At 39.1% G+C, this 27,896-nt stretch overlaps 1 protein-coding gene across 2 annotated transcripts; it reads left to right on the top strand.

Annotated features, from left to right (window-relative positions):
• Positions 1-186: 186 nt before the first annotated feature.
• On the top strand, positions 187-27,896 carry LOC139445941 (PX domain-containing protein kinase-like protein). Of its 2 annotated transcripts, XM_071227192.1 has the most exons (15): positions 187-367; positions 4,090-4,278; positions 5,697-5,793; positions 6,451-6,528; positions 8,462-8,535; positions 9,483-9,557; positions 11,451-11,694; positions 13,228-13,352; positions 14,235-14,352; positions 14,911-14,989; positions 15,377-15,503; positions 17,269-17,352; positions 19,096-19,228; positions 22,361-22,407; positions 25,185-25,269. In XM_071227192.1, exons 1-14 carry the CDS (start codon positions 263-265, stop codon positions 22,369-22,371), a joined length of 1,539 nt encoding a protein of 512 aa, XP_071083293.1. In that variant the 5' UTR covers positions 187-262; the 3' UTR covers positions 22,372-22,407; positions 25,185-25,269. The 2 variants fall into 2 exon arrangements, with proteins under 2 accessions (XP_071083293.1, XP_071083292.1); XM_071227191.1 differs by lacking the exon at positions 22,361-22,407 and having other exon boundaries at positions 25,185-27,896.

Below are 27,896 nucleotides of genomic sequence, written 5' to 3'. Positions count from 1 at the left end.
AAACAGTAGTCAGGGGTTTTAAACTATTCAGTTATGTTTCTTTATAAGTTTGGTATGGATCCGTTTAAACCATTGCAGATTATCATTAAACACCAGCTGACGATGACATAAACGTATGTCGCAAAAGTAGTCGTAAATCAGTCTGTCTAGATTGATTTCTGGCAAAATGGCACCGCCCCTTCAAAACGAAAACAAGAAGTGACCTCCTGACTGCTCCCGGATTCTGTTGAACCTAATGTTTTAAATGTCGCCATAGACCAAAATGGCGGATTTATTTGAGAAGAAGACTTCGGCGAGGGTGTCTTTGGATGACACGCAGCTTTTAACATGTGTGATAGAGACTGCTCAGAAAAATGGCGACCATATCGTGAGTAAAGAACAGTAGATCAGCTGGTCATGCATTACGTTGATGTCACCGAGGGGGAGGACGTCCGTTCATATCCCCGCCAAGTTTTGATTTGGCTCACCTTTCTGCAGGGAACATGTTAAATTTTAAATCTGGTGAAAAGATGAACGTCAGCATGTTCATGAAATTCTAATTGCCACTTGAGCTTGAGACTGGTGAGAGATGTTAAATTTAAGAGAACATATTGTATTGGAACACGGTCGCTATAACACATTTACACGTTTGCCTGTACAGTAGTGTAAATATTTCTCTGGTTTACTCATGAACAAAAGTACTGTGATAAGAAAATTTGAATAGATTGCCTAAGTATTGAGAACTATCAATTGACTAGATAAGATCAAATTTTGTTTGAAAACATGTCATCCCAAAATATGTCAATGATGGTGTCACTAGTTATGTTATTATAACCCAACAATGAGAGAATAGAAACATAAAACACTTCACGTCTTGTCCCTGTTATGATCATGGTCATTTATAAGAAGTTATGGGGTTACAATGGTTACATACCAAAACTCGAGAGAAGCGAACATTTTTACGGATTTCAATTAGCACTGTGTTGTAGATCAAACTCACATTACCAGCTTGAAGCTAATCTAGGCTACCATCCGAATACAGTACCATAAACATCTCAAACACGTGACAATACCCTATGGCGTAACTTGTAGTGTTTTGTTGCAAGTCACATGGCCCTGGGACGTCAGGGGTCGTCGAATGTGCATAAGCTCCTCCCAGTTATCTATCATCTCTAAACGCAATGTCATTGAATACGCCTAGCAGTGTTGAGAGTTTTGAATATCTGTTTACTAAATATAGCCATTCTACAGCAAGGGCTAGTTTACAAAAGCACTTTTATTTTATATATATTTTTTATTTCGTTTTTCTCGTAATTCAAGTGGCTAAAATGGTTATAAATGGGAACTAATAATGGGAAGTTTATTAGGGATATTATATTGGTGCTGAACACATCCAAATGTCGCCAGTGTTGGGGTAGGTTACCCCGAACTCTATCCTTAGCCCTTGGATCCCCTTTACGATCATTAGGGTTAAGCAGATCTACCCGTTTAGTGGCTATTATAAATTCTATAGCGGTTCCTAATATTCTCCACTCAAAAACGTCAAGTTAAAAGGATGAAATGGTTTTGTGTCAAATACTTTGGCTACTGGAAACTGTCCTGTAACATTCACACAAGCCACTTTCACCGGCTACATTTTTTCAGTATTGATTCAAAGGCGAACTCACTGTTGTGTCGTCACTAGCCATGCTCATGCCTCCCTCGTCCTTACTATTATCCACATCATCCTTACAGTGTTCCCTGCCACAATTTTTTTTTTCACAAAATCCACTCGAGTGTGTCAAATGGCATCAGGATCATTTGTAAGTGTCCGTAGACTAAAGTCACGAGACACCATGCCTACCCGTAACCTTTGTAAGTGTCCGTCACGCATTCGACCCTTTTCGTTCAGTTCCGTAACGTCGTAGGTTTGACTAGGTATATTTGCACTTTGGTTCACAGTGTGGACGTTAGCTCAGTCGGTTAGCTGTCGGGCTAACAATCCAAAAGTCGCGAGTTTCTCACAAAAACTGGTTGCTTGTCTTTGAGACATGTGACCTACGGCAGAGATCGTCCTCACGAGAAGTTGTGGTACTGTATTCTAAAGGTGCTCCCCATTTTCTTTGGGATACTTGATAACAATTGAACGGAATTTCTTCAAATTACATTGAATTAATTCGTTAAGAGAGATAGCTAAGCCATACTGTACCTCACAACTGACCCTAAGGATCATAAAGCAGTGTGTGATCGGCAAGAGGTTCCCAACCCTAAGGATCATGCAGGTGTGTTTGATCTGAAAGAAGCACTGACTGTCGTAAAAGGTACTTATGTGAAATGGGGGGCTAAGGATAGAGTTAGAGGTAACCTGCCCTAACCACAACTAACCCTAAGGTTCGAAGAGGCACGCAGGATCTGTGAAGCAAGAGCCACAGTTGTCAGCCTGAGCCACATTAGTGCTATAGTAAGCTTCCTCAAATAAACTTCATTGTTACCAAAAACTCTTCTTGGAGCAAATTTAAACTGTCAGTCTAGGACTATGGCATGTATGCCAGACATTTTAACACCCATTAATTACCAAAGGCTACCCACTTAGGTGCTCAGTTGCTAGCTGCCGGTCAGACCTTGAAGTCAAGGAAGGATTATGTTTCAGTCCATCCAATTCCCAATAATGCAAGAATACAGGCCCAATAACTGACTATTGCACATGGATACATTAAGGCAGAGCTCCAGATAAGCTTTTGGTGTTCTGGGTATTTTACCCATGCATTTTAAAATCATTGGGTATCAGTAATTCTGTCTGGGTATTCAAATTTCTGTTACCCACTAGTTTTTACACATGTGGGTATTTAAGTTAAATATTTAAAAACACTATTCATCTAGTCCCTGCAAACTGGTGTCGTGTGAGTTCGAGAGCTTTATAGGACTCAAAAATACCACGATACTTCCACAAGAAAGTGTGATGGCAAATGATCATGATGTAACTGTCATTGTGGAGTTTGGCAAGGTTGACGGAATGCTTGTTTATAATTTCAAAATAAGTTGCTGATTTGCTAATCGAATCAAAGGGTTACTTCACAATATTTTGATGATACGCACAAGTTTTATTTATGTTGTGTGTCTGTAATGTTCAGTGCATATTTGATACGTTTGGATTCTATTTTACAGCAAATTTCTGCATTTCTAATGCATATTTTACACAGATAAGCAGCTTATCTGGAGCTCTGATTAAGGGGAACCCTTTGGTAATTAGTGGGAATCAAAACTGGCTCCCAGTTGGCAAATAGTGGCACTGTCATAATACAGACTCATGTCAACATGATCAGCTCACTTTTGACAAACTGTTTAGCTTCCTGTTCTTCTGAATCAGTATGGAGGTTGGGGAATCGACTGTCGCAACCAATACGGTTATCCTTGAGTCACCTGCTTTCTTTTCTGTTGTTTGCTTTGTAAACAACACCCTTTCAAGCACCTGCATGAAAACATTCTGTTCGAGGGTTATCCTATGCCAGGTATTGCAATCAGGATAGTCTAGAATTACTGCTCTTCACTTCGTTGTTGCCTCTGTGGGTGAGTGAGTATGGTTTACGCCGCTTTTTGCAATATTCCAGCAATATCCCGACGGGGGCACCAGAAATGGGCTTCACACATTGTACCCATGTCGGGATTCGAACCCGGGTCTTCGGCATGACGAGCTAACGCTTTAACCACTAGGCTACCAGACCGTCACCCTCTGATGATGAGGGTTATGAAGGTGTCCATCTTGGGATGGATCTTGCTTCATATGGAGGACTTGATTTAGCTACATAAAACATGCACCAGTGCAACTTCTTATTGAAAAATGCAACATAATATTTATCATCTTTATGTCCACATACACCAAGTGCATGTAAAAAATTTCAAAGTGTAAACTCTTTCTAGTCCAAACACAAATTGATATCAAACTGTGGGTATTTCAAGATCGTGTGCTCATGTTCCTATTACGCGAGTTGGTTTTATCTTGAAGCAATTTTATGTGCATTTCATACTTTTGATGTGAAATTCTGTTGTATTGGAAATGTCATGCCATATGTCAATTTTCAAAAAATGTTCAAATAATCAAAATAGCTTGGGACTTATATGGTTGTTTTCCAGGAGTACATTCTCCGAGTTCAGAGGGGGCCACTGAAGGAGAACTCCTGGCAGGTGATGAAACGCTACAGTGACTTTGATAATCTTGAGTCTCAACTGCGTCAGTCCAACATAGAACTTCCTCTGCCACCAAAGAAAGTGTTTGGGAACTTTGATAGGGAGTTCATCGCTGTCCGGCAGAGAGGGCTAGAGGTGTGTTCAGCAGATATATTACTGGCATAGACAGTGTTAGAAGATAACGCTAATCTCTGGCTTGTAAAATTCTTAAAAGGCTGGGCCCAGTTCCGAAAGGGAAAGGCGACCGCAGTGCTCAGATGAACGTAACTCCCATACTTTAACACAGTCTTACGGTGGCCCATAAGGGGCATGGAGTCTGTTTTTCCATATTTTTATATTTCACTTACTTTTGTCGTTACCTTTTGCAAATTAACACGATTTGTCTTACAAATATGTGATAAATCATGTGTAAAGAAGATATTGAATCGCTGAAAAGTGAAACGAAAATGTCAAAAACTAAAAAGAAAATGCTAAAAAACAAAAACGAAAATGTTAAAAACTAAAATGAAAATGTCAAAAACAAAAGCGAAAATGTCAAAAACTAAAATGAAAATACAGAAAACTTTTATTCGCTTTTATTTTGACACATTTCCATTTTAGTTTTTGACATTTTTGCTTCACATTTCAGCGACTCAATAGCTACCTGAAAGTACATTTTCCATGTTTTCGGTTGTTTTTATACATGATTTATCACATATTTGTATGACAAATTGAGTTAATTTGCAAAAGGTTAAGATAAAAGTAAGTGAAACATCAAAATATTGAAAAACAGACTCCATGTCCCTTATGGGCCACCGTACAGTGTTTCGACAGTCATAGTGCTGCAATTGTTTTATGGAACAGAGCCTTGGTCAAAGACCACAAGCTGTACTGGCTGGTTAAATCTGACAGAAACCGTATGAGCATGTTGAGTGACATTAATATCTGCGATAATTAAGTTATACTTATTAAAAGCAGTTGTTTGTGATTCACACCTTGTGCTTTACGGCACTAATTTCAAATTGGCGACTATGCTTCGAAACATATTTTGACAAATTCTCGATTACAAATTTGAAACCTGAACCCAAAAAACATTCTGGAATGGCTAATAGATGGTCTTAATTGTAAGGATTCAGTCGCTTAACCCATAACTATCGTTCGGAATACCCCATGTTAAAGTTTTCGGGGTTGCATGATTAGAAATCTCATTCCGACTGTCACTTTCATAATCTGGTAAGCGACGCTCTGATTGGTCGGATGAAAGGTCGTTCTTACGTGACACCTAATGGGATGTCTTCAGATCTTTGTTTAGCGGTAGCGAAAACTAGGGTCTGATTTGAATGAGATTGCACATTTATGTACAAGATGTTGAGTGAAGTGGCATGTTTTGAGTGGGTTTGTAAATCTGAGGTAAGAAAACATTATGATAGCTTTTGAACAAAGTAAGGTGCTCATAAATAGGGTTGTTTGGGAAATCAGAAACAAACACGTATGTATATTGTTCGGTCTTATACAGCAGAAATATTTAGCCCTTTCAACTTGACCATGTTTGCAATTGTTATATCTGATTGCAGCAATTCCTGGCGATATTGTTGGGGAGCAACCTCCTGTCAAGCAGTATCATGGTGAAGAGATTCCTCGACCCCAACAACTACCAGGCCAATCACCTTGGTAACATCTACACTATTATCTACATAATTTTGCCTGTGAAGATCCGGGGAAGAATAGGTCTTCAGCAACCCATGTTTGCTGTAAAAGATGACAATGCTTGTTGTAAGAGTCGACTAACGGGATCGGGTGGTCATCATATCCCAATTGTGTGGATCGATGCTCATGATGACAATCACTGGATTGTCTGGTCCAGACTCGATTATAAGACTGCTGTCTTATAGCTGAAAAATTGCTGTTTTCAATGTTAAAAAACAACAAACAAACATAATTACATCCTCAAAATAATCTTGATGAAAATGATTTATTGATCATTTTTCTTTGTTCATGATGTCAATCATCATGATCACAGCCTTTTGAATATAACTTAAAGTAATTGGAACAATTACAAACTGGTTGTGACATTTGAGTGAGTTGTTGGTTGGGTAGTCTAGTGATGAAAGCGTTTGTTTGAAATGGTGAATATTTGTGTTTTAGTTCCCAACATTGGTATAATGTGTTTGGCCCATGATTGTGTCACCCACCTATATTTCTAAAAGTGGGGTTAAAATTTACTCCGTCCCTGAAACATTTGAGCTGTACTTAAGATTCAATTCCACAGACCGATCTAGCCATTTGCTTCTAAATATCTTGGCTATGACCTTCCCCTGCCTGTTTCAGAGGTTGCCCTTCAACATGTCTCCATGATCATCCGCTCGGAACCCAACTGGGATGTTGTAGAACCATTTCCTGATGCAGGTAAATAATTATCACAATCATCATAGACAGCAAAGACATTATTGTATATGTTGTGTACATGGTGTATTTATCTTATTTCGGAGGGGTGGTTGGGTAGCCTAGTGGTTAAAGTGTTTGCTCGTCACGATGAAGACCCGGGTTCGATTCCCGACATGGGTACAATGTGTGAAGCCCATTTAAGGTGTCCCCGCTGTGATATCGCTGGAATATTGCTAAAAGCGGTGTTAAACCATACTCAGTCAGTCGGTGTCTTATTTTGCATTAAGGCATAAATACATGACACTTTTTTGTGAGTGAGTGAGTGAGTGAGTTTGGTTTTACGCTGCTTTTAGCAATGTTCCAGCAATATCAAGGTGGGGGACACCAGAAATGGGCTTCACACATTGTACCCATGTTGGGATTCGAACCCGGGTCTTTGGCGTGACGAGCGAACGCTTTTACCACTAGGCTACCCGACCGTCCCACTTTTTTGTGGATAACAACTTCTTTTATTCTTTGTAATGACGTTTCAGAGCTACTTCCTGCTTTATTCATCAGGTGAAAGAATACTAAGCCTATTCAGTTAATATATATGTTCTTGATGATATGGTTGAACAAGGTGGGATTAATGTAGAAAGAGGTGGTCAGGTAGACTAGTGGTTAAAGTGTTTGCTCGTCACACTGAAGACCCGGGTTCGATTCCCGACATGGGTACAATGTGTGAAGCCCATTTCTGTTGTCCCCTGTCATGATATTACTGAAATATTGCTAAAAGCAGCGTAAAACCATATCACTCGCTCACTAATGTACAAAGATAACAATATAAACCAATGAGATTATCAGGAGAGAAGCCAAATACCATATTCGACGTAATAAGCGCCCAGGGCGCTCTCAAAATTAGAAATAGGGGGATCTGATTAGAATATTATTTTGGTGAAAAAACAACAGAATTGAAAGATAAATTTTGTGGTTTATGCTGACAGCCTGAAATATTTATGTACGACAGATATATTTTTCCAGAATTTAATTGCCCATAATTAAGGATGCATATAACACACGAGTGCTTATTATACGCAAATACATGTCCTATGTACATTGATCAATCGGAAGGGGTGCTAATTGGGATTGCTCAATAGCCAATATCTTAGCAAATGTCGCCATGGGCGCTTATTAGAGCGGGGTGCTTATTATGTCGAATACGGTAAGTACAATGAAAGTGTAGTTATGGGGCTGGGTGTAGTGACATGGCGCTGACTTTGGCAACACTAACAATAAGGCAGTCAGCATGTCAATCAGCTCAACATTAAGGGACTAAACAAGGACTGGTCACCCCAGAGTCGGTATACTGTGTCTGAGTGGGGTATCCATGTTTGACTGCGGCATAGTTACAGTTAGCTAGCGCTATATAAGACCAACTTTAGTCTTGAAAAGTACAAACTGACACACATAAACACACATGCATACTCGTCACTGCAATAATGAAATAATCTTGAATGGGACATAAAACCTCATTTCACTCTCTTCTTCATGATCATGAGTGAGTCAGTTTGGTTTTACACAGCTTTTAGCAATATTCCAGCAATATCACGGTGGGGGACACCAGAAATGAGCTTCACACATTGTACCCATGTGGGAAATTATGATCATGATGAAATCAGATGTACATCACTGATGTTTGGCCCCATGAAGATGCTGGGTAGAATAGGCCTTCAGCAACTATGCTTGTCGTAAAAGGCGACTATGCTTGTCGTAAGAGGCGACTAACTGGATCAGGTGGTCAGTATAGCTGACTTGGTGAAACATATACTTGTATCATCGATCAATCAGTAGATTGTCTGGTTCAGACTAGTTTATTTACAGACCGCGATCATATAGCCGGAATATTGCGGAGTGCATCATTAAACAACAAACAAACAAACAAACAAACACTGACGTTTGCTTCACCTTGTTCCAGGGTGGAGGATTCGGAAGAGCTACATCCTGGTGAAACCACTCAGTCATCCCAAACAGAGGCAGATGCTCACATGGGTAAGTCTGGAGACATTAAGTTCTACAGTAAAAAGATGGTCACTATCACTCTTCAACATTGGGCCATGGCTGGCATAGTGGTCTAAGCAACCACAGATTGCAGAGTTACTTCCCTTGCCTGCCAGGATCCTCAGATCTCAGAACATTGGTTTTACAAAAGTTGTAAGCACCTATTGCCTGTCTTAGATTAGACTTTTCTCCTACATTAAGCTGACATGGTTGAAACAACTAGAATATAGTCCAAATTGTTTTCAAAGCAAATTCACTGACTGAAAAATGGGTACGTGATCTAGACTACCAGTTGTCAGACTTTCATTTTTGTGGAAGCCTTGGTGGCTGAGTGGGTTAGACCGCTGACTTTGTGTGCTGGTGATTAGGTGCCTCTCTCTGGTGGAGGGGGGCTTCGATTCCCAGACGCGACTCAACCCCAAAAAGTACGAGAATCTCTACTTTATCAAGAAAGTGTTATCCCAAATATAACATTTATTACAGGCCTCATGTTTATTCATGTACATTAGTGAGGAGAGATTCATCCCTATACAAAAGTAATACATTGTAATTCTTATTATAAAAATTAGTCTTTATCTATTGGGATGTCATCCTGAAAAATATTCAAATGTTTAAAAAAATGTTTCACAGACCAAGATGACCAATCAACAAGTCAAGCGGCCATGTGATCATGGAAATTATGCCAAAGAATCATTATTGTCCAAGCCACCACTATTTTGCAACGGGATATTTTGAAAATCGCGAAACAAAACCCACTTGTCCCATGCTGCTCTTGTCTGAGCCAGGCAGACCTGTTCTTGCAGTATTAATCTGTCGACTACTGGATGTGAGAGCTGAGTATCGCCTGGTGTGTGCCTCAGTATCTATGATATCGTAGGTATCGGTGAATCGCGACATCCCTACTGGAAGTACATTTGTTTTATACCTGTACTCTGCAGAGTGACTATGGCCCAGACAGCACAATAGGAGAGAAGGAACTGGCAGCATTGATGAAAGTGTTAACTTCCGTTCAGGTGAGGCTGATATTGAATGTAAATCACCTTGTTTGGATCCTGGGAAGGGAGAGGTCCCTGACACCTGGTGTTCATCAGGAATATATGGCTTGCTTCCCTCGGTTAGTGTTGACTGCTGGGATATTATTGAAACAGTGACTGATTTCTCGCAAGTCAAATATCACCAACAATATTCCATGACAATAATTTCATCTGAACAACACAAAACGTTTATTATTTGCAAATGGTCCCAAAACTTCCTGAAAATCCCTAAAAAAATAACATTTGCTTAAGATTCAAGAAAATGGGCATTATAGGATGTTTTTTGCTGAGAAAAGCGTTCCTGGCCAGCCAATTTCCAAATCATTTTACAGGTAAAATAATTCGATAGTAAGTGATTAATTATAAATTTGGAAGGTAAAATGCTTCAAAAGACTTGTTCATTTTGTATGGCTTAAAAAAATAAAAGAATTGGTTCTCAGGCAATGGTTTTTGAAAATATAGTGAGGGCAGGCTGTATGTAACCAAATTTTGTTTACAATAATTTCGGTGAAGTCATGTTGTTTTTAAGTATTGTAGCAATATTGTGTTCAAGAAGTGGAATATTTAAAGATTTTAAAGTAATTTTAAATTAAAATGAAAACGAAACGTGTAGTGCACTTTATGATGATGTGGGCGGTGCCTGAGAACCGAGACTATTATTTTTTTTTAGCCTAAATAAGATGAATGTCAAGGAAAGAATACACTCATCAAATTAAGGAAAGTTTCCTAAAAACACTCACAAGAAATTGTAAACCTCCTGAAATTTGATTATGTAGGTGGGTTTCAGATGAACATTTTTAAACCTGGTAAATGATTATAAGTAGAGCCCTTTAGCAATCCTTCGTTGCATCGAGCCAGGTCATTGCGGTCCCCTGTCACAGCTTTTTTTACCATGGAATATTTTTCTTGAAAATATTAGAAAAGTATTTCATCATTGTCCTTTAAGATCTGCTGTACTCTGATTTAATCTGATCTTATTTAAGTGATTCTAACATCAGAGTTTGTAGTGTTGATCAAGCACACATTTAGCATGTACTGTAAACTACAGTTATAATGAATTCAAAGAAACCACTAATATTAGTTTGTTAAGACCTGAGTTCGTTATAAGCATTCTGACTGTCCGAGATCTGAGATCAAGTCACTTGCAGTTCAATCTCAAATTCAGCATCAGAGTCGGGGAAAGGTGAGGAGAGGCGGGAAGTGTTTTCAGTTTGTTACACTTTGTTGACAATGTGATCTTCCTTTCTTCCCGAGGCAAGTGAGTTAACTGACTATAAAAGTCCAGTTTCCACCCTTGCCGAACTAGGCTGGTATTATGGAGTGTCACTTTGGCTGGACTAACGAGTCTATGCATAGTCCAATCACAATCGCACAATGAAATCGAAATCCGGTTTGTAAACTGTCATGCAGATTTTGGTCGATTGCAGGATTTGCAAAGCATGTGCACCGCCAACTATTTGTCAACAGATATTTTCCAAATCTTTTCATGTTTTTAATCAAGGTGCTCACGTGATTTGATGCACTTCGCGATGTAAGACCCGTTTTATCACAATATAGATCTTGATTATCAATCAGATCCTCTTGACTGGGCACCGCCATTTTGTTCGAAGCAAATGCAAGTTACGAGAGGATGGAATCTGATTGGTCCGTAGGAGAGGCATTGAAGGGACATAACTCGTAATAGCCACTAGTGTCTCGAGCCCAGGGAATCCAGGCAGACACTCTACCACTTGACCACGGAGGTGGTGTGTGCAGCTCAGGGATTAACAGTTCATTATAAACATAAACATTGATAGATTCTAGTAAGTTCCCTCTATCCGTTATTTTGTTATAAGCGTAGCTTACTGTATGTTAACCTTTTAACTTTTACAGCACCCTTACATACATCCGACAATATTTGCAACAGCCAATGAAAATGGAGGAATGCTGATTCGTCAATTCAGTGAAAATGGCAGTCTAAGAGATATGATTTGCAAGTGCAAGCCTAAAGGACACTTTTTAAAAAAATATGGAAATCCCAAGAACTTATTGGCTCTTAACATGGGGACGATAAGAACATTTGGAAAACAGATATTGGAGGCTTTAAAATTTTTACATGACAAGGGATTTCCTTATGGTAAGTAGGTTTCTTGATATTTTGTATTTCTGAAGTAAATGTTTGGTATGTTGTCAAGGTTAACATAACGTTCCTCATCAAAAGGACATTTGATTTTGTCTTGAAAACAACCTGGGATGGGTAACTCGGGTACTTTGGTCAGGTAGGTACTGAGAAGGACCCGGGTACCCACAGGACCACCCGGACCCGTGGTTAGTCATGTGATATATTGTTTAGTGACAAAGATTATCTGGAACTATGGGGGTTATATTACAAGCCACAAATGTTCGCATTTCTTTCTGACTATGCACCCATTCCTTCTGACTTTCATATGTTTGAATAAAGATAAAACTTCAATCAACTTCATTTTGTCCGGGGCTACGGTCAAACTATTCCCATTCGGACATTTTGTACCTATCACTTGAGACCTACAGTGGGTACCCGGATAGGGTCGGGTAATAGGGGAGTGGGTACCCGGGTAGTAAATTTGGACTCGTCCCAGCCCTAATGAAAACACTCTTCAGCTCCTTAACTTCTTTCTTGATGTTTTGCTGGAGACAAAGTAACCGTAGGGTTCTGGCAGAATCCTTGTCAACACTACATGTATGACCTTACTCAATCTCATTAAACTCTGATTCTAGTTCTTGCTTCCACAAAATAAAGATCTGAGAACGTCCCATTACGGATCATGTTACAACCTGTCATCCAACCAAACAGTGTATTGCTTACCAGATAGGGAAAGCCTGAATGTGTTTTCCATTCATACAACCTCGGAAAGGTTAACGACCCGTGAAGATCCGAATAGGTCTTCAGTAACCCATGCTTGCCATAAATGGTTGACAATGCTTTTTGTAAGAGGCAACTAACAGGGTCGGGTGGTCAGGCTCACTGACTTGGTTGATGCATGTCATCGATCTCAATTGCATGGATTGATGCTCATGATGTCAATCACTGGATTGTCTGCACTGGGTATTACACTGGGTATTCTGAATGACAGTTTCGGGCTGTACGATTGAATCCGTCAAAATCATCATCTCTCTCTCTCGTTTCAATGGGATAAACATTTGAAGCATAAGAGACTTTCCATGGCCAGTGGGAAGTACTGCCAAAGAGTCTTGTCCATCTGTTAGACATTCCAGAATTTTATTTTGTTCAATCATCTAATTTTGAAAGATATTCATCAAATGGAAGTCGCCAGTTTGAAAGTTGTGCCATAAAGCTGAAGAAAGCTGCTTTCTAATTGGCTAATGTTGACTTCCTGTTAGTCCTTTCATTTGTCGGTCAAGGCTCGCAAAGAGTTGTTCTGAGGTGACCTGTAAAGGGATGTCCTCAGATGTTTGTGTAGACTAACACTTAGTCAATGAAAACATTTCTTTAAAATAATTCTTTCTTTTTATCTTCAAAAGAGCCACTTCCGCTTCTGCTGTTTTCATGTTTGTGGAATCAAGGAAACTTGCCAAGGCTTTATGTAAAACAAATATCTCTCTATATATGAATTCCAAAGTCATGGCGCGGGACAAATGTGTGTAGAGTGTGATGATGTGTTTATTGCAGGCCACCTCCATGCAGGCAACATCATCATCAATGGCAGCACGTGCCAGCTGCTGGAGCTGGAGAACTGGCTGCTCGGTCTGCCTTCGTATCATCGACCCTTCTTCACTCAGTTCAAGAAGATCCAAGTATGTCACCTAACTGTTTCTCCCCGTGAAGTTTCCTGGCTTAGACTTGGTCAGCAACCCATGCTTGCCGTAAAGGCAACTATACTTCTTGTAAGAGGCGACTAACGGGATCAGGTGGTCAGGCTTGCTGACTTGGTTAATGCACAAGGAATCCTAATTGTGTACATGGTGTAGGTCAATGATCATGATGTTAATCACTGGATTGTCAGGTCCAGATTCGATTCTTTACAGACCACCGTCATATAGCCGGAATATTGCTGAGTGCGGCGTTAAACAAGAAACAATAACAAACAAACATATAGCGGCAATATTGCTAACCAACCTACCTTGCAGACTGAGGATGCTTGTATAAACCAGTCCAAAAATTAGCTGTTGCTATGATGCCAACTGTACATATTAAATGGATAATAAACCATAGAGGTACTTCACAATACAGCGATGTACCTTTGCACCAAGAGCTAATTCATTGGAGAAAATTATCTACGAAATATTTGCTGATAATGTTCAGGTATTCTAATGCTAACACTGCAACTTGCTGTGCAGAGTTGTTTCCCTTTGATGTGTCAGGGTTCTATGATTAAGAGTTCTAATCCTACATTCAGACTGATTGTGATTATATGTTATCCCTAGTTTGTCAGCACCATACCTTGCTCGTGGGTTTCAACAAAGTGGTAAATATCAAAGAGCAGCATCACTTTTGTTATTCATCCCACATTAAGCGGACACAATGCCATGGCAGAAATACTGTTCATATATCAACTCCATCACAAACTCCAGCAAGGAGGGAGGGAAAGATTTTGAGATTTTATGAGTGCTTCTGTTATTGCTGGGTTTGCACTTGGGTAGTGCCATTGCCTTTACCTATATTTGTTGTACTTACAGACTACAGAAGCAATCGATGTGTACAGCTTCGGACATCTACTGTACGAGATGGCATTCGGTAGACAACTCAACACAGCGTCTTGTGACAGCTTCCCTCCAGACTGCCCGGCACAGATACGTGAGTCTGGACAAACCTGTTCTCATGGACTCATACCCTGACTGCCTCCGTGGTCTAGTGGTCTAGAGAGTGGAAGGTCCAGGGTTCGATCCCCGTCCACGACATTCCAAAAGACATTAAAAGATGCACCTTTTGTGGAATATGCACCTATTTAGCAACAAGAAAACAAATTAGGCATGATGTTTTCAAGGGTAGCTGGTTTTGGCAGCTCCTTACTTTGCTTACCCTTTTGTTGTACAGTGCATCTTTCTCCCACTTTAAGTATTTAGGTGCATACTTTCATTTTGCGGGGTGGTCGGGTAGCCTAGTGGTTAAAGTTTTCGCTCATCACGCCAAAGACCCAGGTTCGATTCCCGACATGGGTACAATGTGTGAAGCCCATTTCTGGTGTCCCCTGCCGTGATATTGCTGGAATATTGCTAAAAGCTGCGTAAAACCATACTCACTCACTTTCATTTTGCTGTTGCACTTTTTGAGAGAGTTTGCATGGATACAAAATTTATCTGCAAAATTATTTTTGTTAAGTGCGAATCCCTCACAATTTGTTCCTTCTTTCAGGATCGGTGCTAGAATCAATACTGACGACTGAGGCCTGCAAGAATGGGCTGCCCAGTGTATCTGACCTCATGTCTCATCCGTGAGTAGCACCTTTGACACATGAACTATTCTGTGTAGCCCCTTTAACACATGAACACAGAGAGCTTCTGTGTAGCCCCTTTGAAAGAAACAGAGGGAGCATTCTGTGTTGCCCCTTTAACACATGAACACAGGGAGCATTCTGTGTAGGCCCCATAACTCAGAAACGTAGGTCTCGCTCTTGGGGGTTGGTTATATAATTCTATAAACAGTTGATGTTACTATTTCCTAAGGGCAGGATTATATGTCAGTGGAGAAGATGAGTCCATGTGGCTTTAGTGTCAAAGATACACTTCAGAATAAGTGACTCACTGTCTTAACTTCCACCCATGCTGTTGTGGGTCTTGTCTGTTGTGTGACAACCAGTAAAGTGATGGTGTAATTTCAGGCTGTTTGCTGATGTAGCTCTGGGTGTTATGGAGAAACCACAGCTGAAGGTTCCCAGCAAACTGAAGGAGTTCGTGCGTACAGCTCGAGACCTGTTTGAACAAAGGCTCAAAGAGGAACAAAAGCTGGTAAGGATGGAGAATCTCGACCATGTGTCTTTTGATATCAAATACAGTAAAATATGTTCATAACAAACATGCTTATTACAAACTATGGTTAAAATGAACTAAAATTAGTGGTCCCTTTGAGTTCGTTATTACTGTAGTTTAAAGTCGATAAAACTTGCTGAGGAATTTTAAACTTCTATCGACATGTGTAGATAAAGACACTGAGACGAGATTCTATTTATCATCCAACATAATTTTTCCAAATTGTTCAGTTGGTAAACAGTATTCTAAGAAGCTTCGCAAAAAGATCGAAGGCACTGACTGTAGTTTATCCTGCGATAAAGTACACTTTTTGAGTTACATCGTAATGGCCTGATGTCATGATGCTGTTCAGGTTACCTCCCCTATGAACTATCATATCCTTGGTGAAATTGTTTTTTTATAACTGTCAAGCACATCCACTAAGGCTTGGACGAGACACCAACTGTGCAATCTGATACACATCACGATACCTTGTCACGATCCAATACGTATCACGATAATTGCATGTGTAGGGTGGTTCACTACTCATTTTCACTAGTAATTAGTGTTTGGCGTAACATTTATTAATGCATCCATTCAAGGTAAAAATCTATACTTTTACTTAGTGTGCGATGTCGGTCAATACTTGTATTGAGTAGTAAAATATTGCAATCCCACTAACATCTACATCAATTATTGATCCGCGAAATAGTTTCTTTATCCTTGTTGAATAACTGAATGTTATCACCCTTTGTTGAATAATTGAATGCGATACCCGTGAAGATCCCAGGTGGAACAGGTCTTCAGCAACCCATGCTTGACATATGAGGCAACCGTCCTTGACATAAGAGGCAACTATGCTTGTCGTAAATGGCAACTAACGGGATTGGATGGTCAGGCTTGCTGACTTGGTTGATGCATTCATTGTATCCCAATTACGTAGATTGATGCCCATGATGTCAATCACTGGATTGTCGGGTCCAGACTCGATTATTTACAGACCATCATATAACCCGAATATTGCTGAGTGTGGCGTTAAACAACAAACAAACAAACAAATGATTACCTGGGAGAAATATAGCATATATGACATCAACCATCCCTCATGCAGTGGGGGTTTCCCAAGCAGATTCCAACAACTACGCTGTCCGTATGAAGATGCAACCAGCTTGTAAGCGCAATACTTCATGACTTGTAGTTAGGATTATTGATAATCACACACTGAAAGGATAATAAAATATTACTTTGTTAAACTATAAACAATCTATTTTACCGACGTTTTGTTTTGTTTATAAATACTTTGTCGCTTAACGTAAGGGTACAGCCTGTCAGTTAGCCCTGTGAGAGCCAGCCACCTGAAACTAGTCACTAAAACCTGACATTACTCTTGGGATTTAGCACAACACTTCTTATCAAGGATTCTCAATTTAAGGCACTGTTAATTTCAAGTTCTTTTTGAACCCATCTCTTATAAAACACAGGTTTTAGTCTTTAAAAAGCACGAAGACCCTTGCAAACTTTATTTCTTTCTAAGCAGTGTCTGGAGTACAGCTAACCAGCTTCAGTGGCAGAGAGCTTAGTGATGTCATTTGATTATGACATCATGTAACAAATGACATCACACTGGTCTGCAAAGCATTGTGATGCAATTTCATTGAACATATCACTTGATTTCACCCCAGAGATATCTCCTGTGGAAGTTTGGGATGATAAATTAACATGTTATTTGACAAGTACAGATATCTTCTTTATATTTTGCTTGCAGATTTCCAAAGTGAAGCGCATCTCGAAGGCAAAAGAATTCCACATGTCAGAGGATGAGAAGAAGAAGAGGCGGAAATCAAGGAAGGTGAGACAGTGATGCAATATTGTTTTGTCTGGAATGGATATTAGATGTCCACAATGGCTGTTGTGTGTACATGAACACTGCAAAGACCAAACCAGGGCTTGACTCACTTGCTTTATTGATATTTCTGTGTAATGAATGGGATGTAGCCATGCTAAAGATTTTGCATATTCAATTTATCCAGGCCATCTGCCCGAGACGAATGGAAGGACAATTCTGTAATTGTCAAAGATTTCAAGATTTACATTGTCGATGCTTCATGGGTTTGTAAGCACCCATGAATACATATGCATGCTATGAAGTGTAATAATGATATATGACTGTTTGTAGTCAGGTGGTGACGGGGGCACGGGTGGCCCAGTTGTCTAAGGCGCCGTAATTCGTCAGAGTTGCGTCCCTTGGACATGCCAGAAACCTATAATTATGGGTTCGAATCCCGGTTCGCCCCGATTATGTTTCTAGGTTTGTCAGCACCGTGCCTGTGGGTTTCACCGAAGTGGTAAACGTCTGAGACCTGCATCACTTCAGGCTTTCCTCCCTCATTAAGCTGACACGCCGTGATATAACTGGAATAATGTTAAAAGCGGCGTTCACTCAACTCACTCACTCACTCAGGTGGTGACATTAGGCCTGTGCACAGACTCACACAAGGTGCATGAGTAATAGTGCTGTGACTTGATGCGCTGGTGTATTCATGAGTGATGGAGGAACGACTTGTTTGTACAAACTGATGAAGTAGGGGCAGCATCCATTCAGGACAGATTAACTGATAAGTAATATGAAAGAATCGGGTGTTCTTTGATTTCTTTTTTGTGCTGCATTTTGGAAATGGGTTGCAGTTCTGATTGGTTCTGAAAATAAAAATAGCCACCCCTGCATCTCCATGGTTACATCCAAAAGCTAGGTCAATTACATGCCTCTCATGCACGCAGTGCCTGCTTGAACTGACCACGTGTGCGCCTCTACCAATTCATTCTCTTTCTCATCGCCACTGTGAATGTGAGATAGGATAAGTATATAAACATACAATTTATACTAAAATTTCCAATTTTGAAAAGATGGATTTTAAATCTTGTTAGTGAACCAACCATAAAGATAAAAATATTTCTGATAACATTTGATAATAATTCCTTTTGTAAAAGTCATTATCTGAAAACAAAAAGTTTCAGAAAATTATAACCCTTTCGAAAGTCCAGGTTTGAATAGGTCCCCACGATTGTATGCTGGTTGTAAGAGGCAAGCACATGGATCAGGCTGGTTGGTTGGTTTGTTGTTCAACGCCGCACTGAGCAATATTCCAGCTATATGATGGCAGTCGGTAAATAATCGAGTCTGGACAAGACAATCCAGTGATTAATATCATGAGCATAGGTCCACATAATTGGGATCAATGACATGCTCGACCAAGTCAGTGAGCCTGACCACCCAATCCTGTTAGTTGCCTCTTACGACAAGCATAGTCGCCTTTTACAGCAAGCATGGATTGCTGAAGACCTATTCTACCCCAAATCTTCACGGGTCACATTGATCAGGTGATCAGACTCATAATTGACTTGGTTGATTGGTTGAATGCATGTCATTGTGGATCAAGGGCATGGATCGTTTGCTCACAATATGAATCACAGGATTGTATGGCCCAGACTCTGTTATTTGCTGGTCGCCAATAACTGGAATATAGATGAGTGTGGTGTGAAACAACAAACAAATAAAACAAATTATCATTCTTGATAATTTTCATTTTAACAGAAAGCTCTAGAGAATGGTGATGCAGAACCAACATCTCCAACATCACCAACATCACCAACTTCTCCAACATCGTCGTCATTCCCGGCTCCCACATCACCTTCCGCAGCTAGTCCAATGTCCACCACAGGGGCAGGTGGGTACACAGTTGTCTCCCCTTACACTGACTCTGTCAAGCTCCTTCCCAGCGCGTGACACCTTCGTTACACTCCCGGTAACATCGCTGCCACCAGTGTGGGCGCGGCCATTTCAAGAATCTTGAAATTTGCCCTCCAACCCCATATGTAGTAACGTTTATACTTTTGTTTATGTCTTTGGGAATGCCATCATATTTCAATTTGAAAAGGTTTACGACTGACCATGTTTTCCTGATGAATTTACTTTGTTGTTTTGATAATCAGATTGGTTCGAGATTGCAGACTAACGGAAAATAAACCAACTTCTCCCTTACATTCTTACTATATCAATAACACGATAGTTTTAATGAAACAGAAATTCAAATTGACAAACGAAGAAAGTAATTTAGCAGCGATAAGTGTATTCAGCGTCACGACAGTCGTCACTTGTTTTGTAAACATAACGGTCCTTCGGTTGCGAGTTCAACTCCAAGCATGGTTGTGGCCACCTATTCACAGTGGGGAGTTTTGACTGGTGGCAGCGATAGTATAGAGAGCTCTGGGAACGTACTATCGCTGTGAGGAGCTTGTGACTCTGTGATTTGCCTTCTATTCTTGTTCCTGTCTGATTTCTGTAGGCACCAGGGATTAATTCTTCCTTGTAGCAAAACTGTATCATGCCTTTACTCTTACTGCTTTCTTAACATGTTTGATGTGTGTGGTTAAGGAAATGTTATTGAATAATATTCCACGTAATTATCAAGATGGAGTTTGATTAAATGTGTCATGCTTTGTGAGCATGATGACTATTAGCTGTAAAAAGAGAAGCCCTCAGGCAAAATTAATAAACCATTGGAGCAGTAGGTGTAATATTTTGTATTACATATCCAAAATTTGGAAACACAGGTGCCAGATTTCTTTTCTTTTAAAGAGAACAAGTTCACTTGAAGAATAACATTTTGCCTGTTTATTTTGGAGGATAGTTTTTATCACAGAACAAATTTAGAAAATGAACGTGATGAAGAAATTATATCTTCCAGTTGTTATTTACCTGAAACAAATTCCCATAATTAGCCCACAATAAATTAATTACCGGTATTTGATTTTCATCCAAATTTATTTTAAAAACTGAGGTTTGTGAGATTTAAATGTTACATTTTGTTAGGTTTATAAAAATAAAAGAATTGATTCTCAGGCATTGGCTTTTGAAAATATAGTGCGGGCGGATGGTGTTTGTTTTAAAAAAATTTGTTGTTCAAGCTAGTATGTAACCAAATTTTCAGCAAAATCATGTTGTTCTTAAGTATCGTTGCATTTCACTGCCAGGGTCCTGTGTTCGAGACATGGAATATTTAAAGATTTTTTATTTCTTTTGAAAATGGAAATAAAAACAAAAAGTGAGGCAGACGTTATAATGATGCAGATAGTGCCTGAGAACCAAGACTATTATTTTTTTTAGCCTTATGTTTATACAAACTCATCCAGGCATCTGTGGTTAACTTTGGAAAGGTGTGATTTACATGAAGCATGAACGTTTGGTTTGAATACAGTGTGGTGTGTTTCATCAAGTAGTAAGACAACACTCGAAGTGATTTCTTTGTTGGCAAAGGTGGACATTGAAATGACAAAAGGTTTTTAGTAGTGGGGTAGGGGTGAAAATCTAATAATTAGGTTGGTATTACCGCAGGTGCATTTAATGTTTTGTGTTTGTTCAGGGTGCACATAGTTTGCTAATGGGTTGCTACTCCAGGAGTAAGGTAGCAAGACTTGGTAGAAAAAGACTGTTGACATGAAAATAGAGGGACATAGTGTTGCATTCGAAACAGGTAGTGTGGCGTTGTAGTAGTTGCTTGCTGCATCGTCTGCTGTTACACCGTCACCAGTTACACCGTCACCACGTCTAACAAGTCACCACACACACACCAATCGTATCAAAGGTATATCTTTTTGAGCCCCTTTTTGATAAATTCTCCCGACATCACCATGATCTCAGTTGCTTTGAACACATGAAACCAGAATCACTCACTATGAGTAACTGTGTAACTCATATGAACCAAAGTAGATGAGACTAGACATGGTTGAGTTCCGATATCTTTATCCATCCAATTAATCAGCTGCTACAAAGGCCTTGTCCAAAATTTCTGTATTTCATCTTTCATATAGAGAATCTCACCCGACTGTCTTTTGATATCAAATATATCAACACGAGTTGATAAAAGTGGGAAATTTCCGAGGCTTGCCGAGGATTTTTGCAACTTTTATCAACGAGTGTTGATATATTTGATATAAAAAGACACGAGGGTGAGATTTTTTTTATCATCCAACATCATTCTTCCCACCTTTTTAATTTGTAGACAGTAATTAGCAGTGTCTTCAGTGTAAAAAGTACTGCTAACAGCTTCAGTAGCAGAGCCATTAGAGATGTCATTTGATTGTGATTGTCATGGTAACCAGTGACATCACAATGGTCTGCAAAGCATTTTGACGTAATTTCACTGTAGCGATATCTACAGTGTAGATATCACTTGATCTAATCCAAGCGATATCTCCTGTGGGAGCCAGTTTTGGATGATAAAATGTGTTGCAATCCTTCATTGATGCTTTCAAAATTCTCTACTGACAGTACAGACACAATACAATAAAAGGTATTATTAGTGTACTCTTCTGTACACGTGGAGTGTGCTTAAGTATTGTAGCATTTCACTGCCAGGGTCGTGTGTTCGAGACGTGGAATATGTAAAGATAAGTAAAAATTCTTTTGAAAATGGAAATAAAAAACGAAATGTGCGCAGACTTTATGATGATGTGGGAGACCCTGAGAACCAAGACTATTATTTTTTGTAGCCTTAGGTAGATTTGTAAGTGGTGAAAAAGAAAGGGGGAACTTTTAATCCTATTATATCCTAAATTAGTAACTATTTGGAGTATGTTGAGGTCCCCAATTTCCCTTGCCTGTCATTAGATAATATTCAAGACTTCAAGAAAATCCAAGACAGACTCTGACTTTCACAAGTACATTTGTAAGACAGTTTGAGAAGCAATAAATAAAAGTAGCCTCAGTCGTTCACCCATCTCTACAACCTTGCATATGGAAGGGGCAGATAACTCTTATTCTGTGTCCAATCCTTGACCGCTGTTTCTTTCCCCTACAGGCGACAACTAGCAGAGACCTCACAGAGATCGTAATTCACAGTGTTAGGTATAAACTGCCTGTCTCATATGGGTGCATGCTGAATGTCTAGTACTACTGTCTCTACAACTATCTATTTCAGCTTTTGCTTCTTTTGCAACTTCTGTTGGCTGTGGCAATCCAAGCTTCATTGCATTGTAGTCTGTCTGTTGGTAGATGTTGTGCATCTGTTTCGTGCATACCAATAATCGCCTGTGTTATTGTTAATCAGTGTATACAGTCCTAGTTAGGTATGTGTTTCTGCTGCAGATGCTGTGTTGTAAAGCAAATGTTTTCAGACTGGGTTATGTGGGTCAATTAATATTTTAGACCTAGACACGCAGAAAATGAATAAAAGTGATATTAAACACTAATTTCTCTGTAACATGCAAGCATATTAATTATGTAAAAATGTGCTGCATTGTGCATGTAAATGCTTTGTTGTCTTGGTCATGTACATATATTGTAGGGGCGGTCGGGTAGCCTTGTGGTTAAAGCGCCGAAGACCCGGGGGTTCGATTCCCGAAATGGGTACAATGTGTGAAGCCCATTTCTGGTGTCCCCCTCCATGATATTGCTGGAATATTGCTAAAAGCAGCGTAAAACCATACTCACTCACTCACATATATTGTATGTTGCTCTGATGAATGTGTGGCCTTTTGTGTAAATTGTCAGACATTTATATTCTTTCACATGTATACATTAACGTTTTGATGTCAAAGAATATTTGACCATGTTGCCAACAGACCTGCTTTGGATGAATCTTTTCTGTCTTCACATTTGTTTCTTTCAGCACATTGTTGTTGGCATATAAACCGTTCGTTGGGAGATGAGTTTCACATATAGTGTCAGGCTCTCATTGGTGTAAACTTTGAGCAGTACCATTTTAATCACCACACATGCTATGGCTAAGAATGGCATATAACAATGATGCTGCTAACCTCAGTTGTCAGCCTTTTGCTGCTATTTGTTATTAGTTAATAAAAACAAACAATAAACAGAAAGTGAAGATGGTATGATCTTGATAATTTAACAATTGTAATTAAACCGTCCTGAGTATTATCTAAGAAATTAGCAAACAAAGATCTTAGTCTTGAATGTGAAATGAAAATTCCTGTTTTCTCACAATGTGTATGTACAGATTCTCACAATCTCTGGCCATCTGCATACTGTCAATTAACTTCTTCAATATTCCAATACTATCTTCCTATCAAATGGTCAACTTTACTAACAACTAATTATATATATATGTGTGACTTTCAAAAGAATTTCTGCGAAAATTATCAAAATAACCTAATGCAACTAAACTATTTTAATCAATTATGTATACATGGTATACATAATTTAAATATTTAACACCTCATATAACAATAGTATACTACATAAAAGTGGTTATATAGCTGGTTATACCACCCTGTATAAACAATGTATATTAAGGTTCCTGCTTTCTGTAAATGATCAGGTGGCCCAGTTGTCTAAGGCGCCGCAATTCGCTGTGCAGAGTTGCATCCCTTGGGCATGCCAGAAACCTATTATTGTGGGTTTGAATCCCGGTTCGCCCCGATTATGTTTCTAGGTTTGTCAGCACCATATCTGTGCTCGTAGGTTTCACCGAAGTGGTAAACGTCTTAGACCTGCATCACTTCGGGTTTTCCTCCCACATTAAGCTGACACGCCATGATATAACTGGAATACTGTTAAGAATGGCGTTAAACCCAACTCATTCACTCACTGTAAATGATCACATGTTTCAAGCATTATGTAATTATCTCAAGTGTCCTACTAAGTTGTTTCATTATGACGATACTTGTGCACACATACTTCATAGTCTTTAAACAATCGGGGTGGTGGGGTTGCGGAGTGGATTAAGCTTTCACTCATCACACTGAAGGATCAGGTTCATTTCCCCACATAGTTACAATGTGTTGAGATGATGATCGAATGCCCTTTTTTTGCCCCGTTCTTGTACATATGCAGCAATTTGATTGTGTTGTGTCTGTCAGTCTCCATGCTGCAACAATGTTGCAGTCAGTTGCACATTTTCATCACCTTAAGTTGACTATACTTTAATTGTGATTTTTTTTTCTGATGTCACTTCTACAGGGAAGGATGATTGCTTGATAAACAATGTTGTTGTCAGTCTCATAGCATCAAAGAACAGGTTTTACTTTTAACTTTTACTGCTGGGACCCATTTCTAAACAAGAAATCCTACTTGGTGTATTGGCCAATATACTTGGGGAAGTAGTGGGGGGATGGGTATTGGGGTTTTATTGAAAAAAAACAAAAAATTGTCCCTGAATTGCAAACTAAACTAAGAACTGAAAATTGAAACTACAATTATGCTTTAGACATTGAAAAAAAAATTGCCTGCCTCCAAAATAACATTGTGGCAAGGTGTTTTTTTTAATAGAAATATTCAAGCTCATAGTTTTAAAAAAGAAAATATCTAATTTTGATACAAAATCCCAGGCCTCCCCCAAATATCTCTTGGCTGCTCCCTGATAAGTCTACAACTGTTCAAGAGTAAAAGGTGACTATGCTTGTCATAAAAGGCGACTAACTGGATCGGGTGGTCAGGCTCGCTGACTTGGTTGATACATGTCATCGATCCCAATTGCATGGATTGATGCTCATGATGTCAAACACTGGATTGTCTGGTCCAGACTCGATTATTTTACAGACCGCCGTCATGTAGCTGGAATATAGTGCGGCGTTAAACAACAAACAAACAAACAAACAAACTGTTCAAGAAAAAAGAACTATATTGACAAGTGCTTGCTAACTTATTTCTGTTTCTCTTTTCAGCACCTCCTCCTCCACCTCCTCCCCCTCCACCATCTTCTGGTGCTCCACCCCCACCCCCAGCTCCTGCCCCCCCACCCCCCTCCAGTGCCCCTCCACCAGCGGCATCGGGAGGGCGTGGCGCTCTACTCAGCTCCATCTCTGGCTTCAGCAAGGGTGGGTTGAAGAAGACGAAAACCGTGGACAAAAGCAAACCTAGATTGTGATTGGCCAATCAGCAGTGTCAATTGTGATCATCCAGTCAGGTGTCATGCTGTAGTTGTGATCAGCCAATGAGATGGCAGCTTGGTTGTGATCAGCCAATCAGAAGAAAGATATAAAATATCACAGTTTGTGCCAATACTCATCATTTTTCAGAATGGTTTATTAGTGTATAGATTGTTGAATATGTTTTACAGTTTTAGTGCTTTCATTTTGTTGTTGAGTTCCGAAACATTTTGGGAGATGTTGCATCTGTGATGGCAAAGAACAAATCATGTCCATGAATTAATCAGAATTATAATGAAGATAACATATATAACATAAATTCATCAATGTTAAAAGACAGTTATGTGAACTGTAATAAGAGTCCCAGGCGCTTACAAAATTGATTGGGGGGGGGCATATTCAAACAATGCTCATATTTGTTATTGTAATTAAACTGCATTAGACCTACTGTAGATCCTTTTGGATAATAGTCACAGGGCAAAATCTAGGCTGTTGTTTTCATATTTGCAATATACACATTAAAATATAGACTGATATGTAAATTGTCAGTGTGACTAGGGTGAAAGTATAAAGATTATTTACAGATTGGTCTGGAAGTTGGTCAGGGGCGCTTAATTTCAGTAATTGTTTTTCATTTATTGAATGGATCATCCTGCAATAGCATCTAATTTGATTCCATGAGCACCAGCACAGAAATCATTTTAGAATTTAAAAAATATATTGATGTCATCTGGTGTGATGTAAAGAATGATTAGTTTTATGATTGTTCTTTACTGAAATATAAATCTGATTAAAAAACTGAAATCAATTACCGGTACTACAAAATTTTGCATCTCAAGAATTTTGTTCAGTCTCTTAAGCCATGTTGGTTTTTTTTGTGATGGATTTAAAATTGATATTCAGTGAACACAATGATGAAGACTTAGTAAATGAGATTTGATTGGTTGTTCATTTTAAATGTAGATTGAAACCCTCAGTTTAGAGGTGTCGGGGAGACACATAATATCCTTAATGAATTCCCAAATATCATGAAAATACAATCATTTGAAACACACCTCCAATCGTGTGTTGTCCTTACTCTACCATTGGTGATATCCTTCAGATTGGAAAATCTTATATAAATGTACCATCTATCATGTGATGCCATGAAATGTGAAAAAAATGTTTCTTATCTTCATTGAAGAAAGGATGTGGATGACCCAGTGATCTAAGGAACTGTGATTTAATGTGCAGAGTTGTGTCCCTTCACCCTTCCAGTATCCGATGACTGTGGGTTCAAATTCAGTGTTAGCCTGCTTATTATTTTTGGTTTGTCAACACCATACTCGTGGTCATGGGTTTCAACATAATAGTAAATGTAAAGAATGACTCTATATTATCACACGCTCTATATTATCACGGTATTGGTAAATCTTGTAATCCACACACCCTGTCGAATGTTTACTTTACCAAACCTAAGCATGATATTTCATAGCTTTATTGAATAGAGGATCCATTTGTTTGGACGAAGTCCCTTGACCCAACCTAGATCGTATGCATAGTTAGTATGCATGATCAAAACAGGAAGTGATGTAAAGCACATATTTCACACGAAGCCATACTACGATAATAGAGTTGCCCACCCTTGAATCGCCAATCACAGGTACTTTGTTAACCAAACTCCGTATCAAAATCAATCCTAACTGATGTGCCATAAAAGTTGAACAAATAAGAAGAAACGTTTTTCTTATGACATATTTAGTAGGTTAGTAAGTGTGCGCCATTACGATCTATTTTAAATTACCGGTAACTGCCACGATAATATAGCGTACCATGCTGTATGACCTCCGTAACCCACTTATTTATAACAGCGAACAGGCTATGTCTGTGTTATTCAATGGTTCTACATTGTATTAATGTCAGTATTGTCTCACTTCAGTGGAAGAGTTGTCTTTTATTGCCAAAGCTAACAAGTTTAAAATTAGTTTTTACCTATTGAAAAAAAGAGGAGAAAAATGGCTGTTGACCTATAATATTGAAGAATAAACAGATGAGAAACTGTTTATTTCTTATGGCCATATCACTATGATTTTGTCTACTAGTGATAACATTCCTGGGATTTGGAGGATCAAATATTGATATAACCCTGTGATGTGTCATGTGAGTCTGCTCATCTGTGTGTGTTGGCGTTACTGTGTTGTTCATGTGAATATACTGATGGAAATTTATAAGGGAACACTAAGTTTTAGACACTGTTAAATTATATGCTATCAAGGATTCCGAATCTTGTCTACCAAATACGTGTATAACAATGCACACAAACACATCTCAACATTTGATTGTTATGTGATGAATTTGTATGCACGCTATTACTAATGTACTGTGAGTAAGGCTTATTTCCAAATTTGTTTCATTGTTCTTTCACCGAGGATCGAAACGTCTTCGGGCTTTCCTCCCACATTAAGCTGACACGCTGTGATATAACTGGAATACTGTTAAAAACGGCGTTAAACCCAACTCACTCACTCA

The sequence above is a fragment of the Haliotis cracherodii genome, unplaced genomic scaffold (genome assembly GCF_022045235.1).
Source record: "Haliotis cracherodii isolate W230 unplaced genomic scaffold, xgHalCrac1.p SCAF_6, whole genome shotgun sequence".
NCBI classification, from domain to species: domain Eukaryota; kingdom Metazoa; phylum Mollusca; class Gastropoda; order Lepetellida; family Haliotidae; genus Haliotis; species Haliotis cracherodii.
The sequence above is the reverse complement of the archived record's forward strand: the minus strand, read 5'-3'. Positions and strand labels throughout refer to the sequence as shown.